Below are 7,825 nucleotides of genomic sequence, written 5' to 3'. Positions count from 1 at the left end.
AAAAGCAGCTAAAAATTGACTAAAACATTTATCACTAACTCCATTTTCTGCTTTTATGTTGTAAAATTTTACCATCGTTGGTAATCTTTGTTTCAGACAACCATTGAATAATGGTTTATCTGCATCTCTAACCAATTTATCAAATTTTGAAGGATCATCAACAAACTCTTCTTGTGCTTCATCGAGCAATTCCATAGGATGATCGTCAAAATCACTATAACCCAAATCATCAACCCCTCGCCTCCCGAATGGATATGGATTATTATTTTTCAATGATTCCCCATGCCAATACCATGTACGATAACTTGTATCAAATCCCCGACAAAATACATGATTTTTTATCATGGTAATATTTCCTTTTGTTCCATTACCACAATCTATACATGGACAATGAATTCTTTCCGGATCACTACAATTTGTTTGGCAAAATTCTAAAAATTGGTTGAATCCGTCTTGAAATTGTTGTGTTTCTCTATTCTCAAGAATCCATGACTTATCCATAATGATAATATCTACCTAATTACTAAGTTGATAATGAAAAGAAAATTAGTATAGTAATACTCTAAAATTATGTTCAATTATTAAATTATAAAATGAAATGGACAGAGTTTCATTTATTTCTATGACATATCCAAAATTCATATGTATTTAAAATTTCAACAAAAACAAAAACATTATTATTATATATAGTAACTTATAAAACATGTTCAACTAATATCATCAAAAAAAAATTGGGCAGAGTTTCCTCTGTATTTATAGCAACTCCCAAGTTATCTACCTATAAATTCACATCAAACAAAACATATAACAAACAACATGCATGTTCTCAACCATAAGTCACCGCAGCACACAGAAAATTCACAGATCCTACTTCACTAAGGCACACATGTTCTCAACCTTCTGTTATCTCCGCAGCACACAATTTTATCTCAGAACCTACTTCACTATGGATGAATATCTAATATATTCAAACTCCTCTAACAATAGTTTGTAAATATAAAAAATAAAAATAAAAATTAAGTAGTAATTACTACTTACCTTAAAAATTAATATTCACCAATTTCAACCTCGAACAAATATTTCAACCTTGAGTGGGAGCTCACACTCAAACAAATATTTCCTACAATAAAAAGTTAAACATTAGTAAATATATGGTAATTGAATTTATCCTAAAATAATATAATTAACAAAAATATACTTTAAAAAAATCATTACCTAAATAATATACAAAATTATGCAAGCACTAATTTTTAATATAAAAAATTATGTAAACAACATTATTCTAAATAAAATAATACAAAAATACCCTAAACCGAAATATACATTAAATAAATCAAATTTTAGTGATCAATACACGTTTTAAACAATGAAAATGTCCTCCAATCCTATATAAAATTTCAAAAATATTACAAAAAATAACCATATGATCATACATAGAAACCACCATTAAACCCACACAATATTCCTTCATTTTTACCCTAAAACTTCAAAATAACTCAAGATTAACTATATATACATGATTTCAAGCATTAATATGCAAAGAAATGGAAAAACAAAAAAACAAAAAGAAATAGACAATGTGGGTACCGTGGGTAGGGACGGCGTGGGGAGAGACCTTCGGCCGTGACCTTCAACAAAGAAGAAGATGGGAAAATGAGTGGGAAAATAGGTTTTTTGGGCTTTAGTGGGTGGAGACCACCTTTCTCCGCGGTTTTATACCCAAAACCGCAGATAAATGTCCACTTTTCTCTGCGGTTTTGGGTATAAAACCGCGGAGAAAGGTGGTACACTTTTCTCTGCGGTTTTATACCCAAAACCGCGGAGAAAAGTGTCCCGTTCAAACCTTTCACTGCGTTTTTTTTAAAACCGCAATAAAAGAGGGCGCGGACATTTAATATACATTTTTTGACTCTTTCAAACCTTTTCACTGCGCTTTTTATTTATTGTTTAAAAAAAACCGCAGAGAAAGGCTATATTTGTAGTAGTGAAGAAGGGAAGAAGAGTCCAAATAAACCCAGGACAACAAAAACAAGTGGCGCAGCAAGTCATTCCTCTAGCACAATTACTACATTTGGTAGAACATTGCTACAAGGCAGTGTATGAACGCTTCAAGAAGTAGCGACCACCGAACTTCGATGGCAAATCAGCACCCAATAGAAGCATAAGAATGGCTTCGATTGGTGGAGCCCATATTAAAGCACATGCGGCTGGAAAACGAATATCGAGTCTCATGCGCTTCAAGCTTGCTAAAAAAATACGTCCATATCTCGTGGGATGTAGTGAAGTAGACTAGAGATGTGAAATTTATGACATGGGACGAGTTTATCCAAGTGTTCAACAAGAAGTATTACATGTAACGTCCTGTGTTTTGGGTACCTTGAAATGACTCTGGTCAGGATTTTTTTTCCCCCGAGTTAAGAATATTATTTTAAATAATATTATATTTGTTTGGAATTTATTTCCACGAATTATTGCGAGCCAAATTATGAATTTTGTGTTTAAAAGTCAAGATAAGACTTTCAGTCTTGGACTGACACAAAAACCCTGATCGGGTAAAAATCTTGGAAAATAAAATGAAAAATTATGGCAAATATATTTTGGGCATATAATACATCCATAAAAATTAAGGTTTGATAAAAAAAAAAATTAATAAACCTAAGGGAAAATTGAAATTTTAGGACATTTTGTGTTAAATGCTTAATTTTACCGAATTGGGGAATTATATTCCATGAATAGACTTTAGGTTAAAATTTATTGTGTGATTAATTAAATTAAATGTGAGAGAAATTTAATTTAATTATTATGTGTTAATTTTTTTTTCTTTTAAACAAACAATATAATAATAACTTTATTATGAGTGAAAAATGGTATAGAAAGTCAATTTGGATTTTTCTTCTTAGGAAATGTTTATTAACATTTATAATATATATATATATATAAATACATATATAAACTAAATGGTGGTCGGCCATGTGAAGGAATTAATTGGGTTGAAATTTTTTTAATTATCTTTAATCCTATTTATTTTAGTATTAGGGTAAATAGGCAAGTGGGTAGTAAAACACTTGAACACTCAAGTGTTTTAGGATATTTTAGAGTAGTCTAAACCCTTCTAACCCCCCCCCCCCCCCACAAAAAAAATCCGATCCCCTCTCTCTCACAGTCCCTCTCATCTTTTTTTAAAACTCTCTCTCAAGTTTTCTCTCCATCTTCAACTTCAAGAACACTAAGAAGGCTTGGAAGCATTAAGCTTTGGTCTAGGAAGGGTTTCCCTGAGGTAAAGTTTCAAGGTCTTTCAATAGCTAACTATCTATGTTTTTGGGGGGAGTTGGTTAAGGTATTGAAAGAGTTTTGAAGGACTCAAAGCTAGTAGGAACATCAAAACCTAGACCAAGAACAACAAGAGGTAAAAAGTTTACTTTTTATGGTTGTTATTGTATGGTTTTTAGTTTTAAGCATTATTTTGCATATTTAATACTTAAAGTTTCTTATTGGTGATGTAATAAGTCTATGGTAGTTTCTCTATAATTTTTATGATGTTTGTGTGTTGATTTTTGAAAATAGGGACCAAAATCCCTAAGGGTTTTGGTGAGAACCTTAAACAAAATACAAGTTTTGAGCTGTGACTTCCAAGAGGTCAAGCATCCACTGTATATTAATTTTTTAAAATTAAATTGTACTGTGATATTTTTGAGATTTATTACATAAAATTGAGCTTTTGAAATACTCAAAAATGTTTAAAAATGAGTGAGTTATGCTATTTCAAAGTTTAGGTAAAAAACTGTTTTTTCATATTCTTAATTTCGGGACCGAGTTTGGACAGCCCCTGTATAGGGAAAATGAACACAGTTTTTCTAAAATTTTGTGTACATATTCTTGGTATAACATGATATTCCACTGTAAAATTTGGTAACAAAATAATAAACGGTTTGAAAGTTATTAAGTGCCAAAGTTTGAAAAAATTAAAGACTTGAAAATAAGGTTATTTTTACTTTATTGTTGGAAAATAATTTCACCAATAAAAAATACTCCTTTTGACCTAAGATTTTATAAAGACCTATATGACATACCAAAAATGGAATTGGGATATTTTGGTAACAATTGGGTAAGTAAATTTCAAGTTATGACCTAACAAAGTATGTAGTTAAAAATGAGATTTTGGAACTTAAAGTAAAAAGTAAAATTTTGCTTATTGCAAGATAAAAACTTAGTAAGTCTTGAAAATATATCCTAAAATACCAATTTGAGTTTAGTGAGAATTATTTTTATTAAAGAATTTTTATTCGTTCTAAACATAAAAGAATTAATTTATTAATACGTTAATAAATTAAAAGAGGGTTCTGAGAAAAATTACCACATTGCTCTCTTTTTGAAATTTTCCCGCGCTTTTTCTCTCAGTGATTTCTGCACCGGCGCCATGGCAAAGGGAACCAAGGTTGGGGGGAAGGGCAAATCGAAGAGCAAAGGCAAGAAAACAGGGCCAACTTCTGCAGATAGGATCATGAAAACTCGATCTATGGATGCTATTCTTGGGGTCCAGGAATTGGAGTTGTCAGAGGATGAGCAAGGAAAAGGGGCAGAGCGAGTCTATAGTGATACTCTTTCGCCTCGATCTGGAATTTGTACGAATGTTGAAGATTGGAAATCGGCTACTAAACAAGCTATGCAAGATGTTCATATGGGTAAGGCTGTACCATCTCCGATTTTACAGACTCACTATACTAATAGCTTTGCTAATGGAGACAAAGAGAAGGTTATCGCAGGGAAGGGTATAGATCAGAAGACGACCTCTGGAGTCAAAATTGATGTTGAGGATATTGCTGAGGAGGTGAATTTTTGGCAATCCTCTTTAGTGTGCTATGTGCTGGGTGCGAACCCACCAATCCGAATTCTGGAAGGCTTTGTGAGGAGATTATGGAAGGACCAGGTTGATAAGGTAGGCATTCTCTCATCTGGTATTTTCATCATTCGTTTTTCAACAATGGAAGTAAGAGATAGAATATTGGAGGGATGATATCTGTTCTTTGGGAATAAACCTCTCATAATGAAGGCATGGAATCCGGTTGATGATTTTACCAAGGAAGATATTGATTATGTTCCAACTTGGATACAGTTGGGAGGATTGGATATTAAATACTGGGGTGATAGGTCTCTGTTCAAGATAATGGGACAGATTGGGAAGCCAATTCAAGTGGATTCCATTACTAAAAACAGAGATCGCTTAGCTTATCCCAAAATCCTCATTGAAGTGACCATGACACAGGAATTTCCATCTCGAATCAGTTTCCTGAATGAATTTGATCAAGAAGTAGATATCTTCGTGGAATATGAATGGAAGCCTACTGTCTGTATGAATTGTTTTGGTTTAGGACACGAGGCACAAGTTTGCAGGAAGAGTACAGGTGTGAAGCAAGAATGGGTCCCTAAACAGAAGGTTTCATCGCCAACTGTAAGCAAAGTTAATGTAGATCCTGATGGTTTTCAACCAGTTACTAAGGGAATTAAGATATAGGATTCTACTGTCCTCCCAACGAGTGTGAAGAACAAGTTTTGTCTGCTTGAGGGAGACCCTGAAATGGAGATTTTACCGAGGAGAAATACAGCAAGAGAGGGGGGAGGACCCTCTATACTAGATGGATAGAATTTTAACTTGGAATGTTCGGGGGATTAACAGTCAACATAAGCACAGAGAGATTAAACAGTTAATTCAGTCAAAGAAGGTTGGCTTGGTTAGTCTTCTCGAGACAAAAGTGAAGAATAAAAATATGGGGTCTATTTACATGAATCTGTTTTCTGGATGGTGTTTCACAAATAATAACCCTTGGATTGATAAGGGTAGGATAATAATTGCTTGGAATCCGAGTGCCTTTACTTTGGATATCAAGCTATGTACAACACAATTAATCCACTGTCAAGTACAGGTCCCTAATCGAACAGGAAGTTTCTTGATTACTTTTGTATATGGGTATAATGATGCAGCATCTAGGGAGAGCCTTTGGAATGATTTACAAAGTTTGGCTGGGAGTATATCTGTCCCTTGGCTGGTGGTTGGCGACTTCAATGAGATATTATCCATGCATGACAGAATAGGCAAAAAAACTTCTATGAAGTTCTCAAGTAAATTTTCAGATTGTCTGTCAGCTTGTCATCTGGAAGATTTGAAGTTCTCTAGATGTTACTATACATGGAATAATAAGCAGAGAGCAGATGAGAGGGTTTATTCCAAAATCGATAGAGCTTTAGTGAATTCAAATTGGACTGATCAGTTTCCTAACTCAGAGGCTGTATTTTTTCCAGAAGGGATCTTTGATCATTGTCCAATCCTTGTTCATGTCACGTTGGAATTGCAGATGGAAAAGAAGCCATTTCGTTATTTTCGTATGTGGAAAGAAGCACCCTGTTATGACAATAAACTTAAGGCAAATTGGGAATTATCAGTGGATGGCACACCAATGTTCCAGCTGGTGTCAAAACTAAAAAGGTTAAAGCAGGTGCTCAAGAACATCAATAGAGAAGGTTTTTCTGATATTCAACAGTTGGAATTCAAGGCAGGAATTGTATTGAAGGAGACTCAGGAGCAGCTACAAAAAGAGCCATTAAATGACAGATTGATTTCTTAGGAGCAAATGTGTAGAGAACAGTATATGTCTTATCATAAAGCTTACATGAGCTTCTTAGCACAAAAAGCTAAAGCCTCTTAGATGATTAATGGTGATGAAAACACTCACATCTTTCATGCTTCACTTAAGGCAAGGAGACTTCAGAACAGAATTTTATCCATCAAGAATGAGGCAGGGAATTGGGTAGACTCTCCTACAGCTATAACAAATGCTTTTTTAGAGTATTATAAAGGCTTGTTAGGGACAGTAATGGTATGCAGGAAGAAGGTGTCACGGTCAATCATGAAGCTGGGACCAGTCCTAAACGCAAGGCTCATTCAGGAGCTTACAAGGGAGTTCTCAGCTCAGGAAGTTAAGAACATGATATTTGCAATCCCAGGGTTGAAAGCCCCAGGCCCCGATGGATTTGGTAGTTTTTTTTACCAGGATAATTGGGGGTTGGTGGGTTCGGAGGTCACTACTGCTGTGTTATCCTTTCTTACTTCAGGTAAAATTCTTAGAGAAATTAATAACACAGCTATCACACTTATTCCCAAACATATATGCCCATATTCGGTGAGTGATTTCAGACCTATATCCTGCTGTAATGTCATTTACAAAGCTGCATCTAAGTTGATTTGTTCAAGGATAAGGAAGGTACTACCTGAATTAATTGCAGACAATCAAGGAGGTTTTGTTCATGGTAGATATATAGCATACAACATTATGATATGTCAAGACCTGGTTCGGCACTATGGGAGGAAAAACAGTAAACCAAGTTGCCTGATTAAGTTGGATTTGAGGAAAGCATATGACACCATCGAATGGGATTTTATTGAAGAAATGCTCACTAGTTTTCGATTTCCACAGAAGTTGATTCAGCTCATCATGGTATGTGTGAGAACTACCAGATTTTCATTGATGATTAATGGTTCATTAAATGGACATTTTGAGGCTAAACGAGGATTGAGGCAAGGAGATCCTATATCCCCCTTACTATTTGTACTTGGTATGGAATACTTATCTAGGATCATGCTTAAGGTTGGTTCTCATCCTAGTTATAAGTATCATGATCGGTGTGCTACTTTGAGGTTGAACCATTTATGTTTTGCTGATGACATTTTGATGTTCAGCCATGGAGACTTTAGTTCTATACTTTTGATGCTCAGAGGTCTCAAGCTGTTTTCCACGACTTCTGGACTCTTTCCAAATGAGGCAAAGTCTGC

The 7,825-nt window shown here is 34.5% G+C and overlaps 1 protein-coding gene across 1 annotated transcript; it reads left to right on the top strand.

Annotated features, from left to right (window-relative positions):
* The first annotated feature begins 5,633 nt into the window (after window positions 1–5,633).
* On the top strand, window positions 5,634–6,620 carry LOC133814663 (uncharacterized). Its single transcript, XM_062247595.1, has one exon. The coding sequence runs from the start codon at window positions 5,634–5,636 to the stop codon at window positions 6,618–6,620; it is 987 nt and encodes a 328-aa protein (XP_062103579.1).
* Window positions 6,621–7,825: the final 1,205 nt, after the last annotated feature.

The sequence above is a fragment of the Humulus lupulus genome, chromosome 2 (assembly GCF_963169125.1).
Source record: "Humulus lupulus chromosome 2, drHumLupu1.1, whole genome shotgun sequence".
NCBI classification, from domain to species: Eukaryota; Viridiplantae; Streptophyta; class Magnoliopsida; order Rosales; family Cannabaceae; genus Humulus; species Humulus lupulus.
Note: the sequence above shows the minus strand (reverse complement) of the source record. Positions and strands in the feature narration are given on the sequence as shown.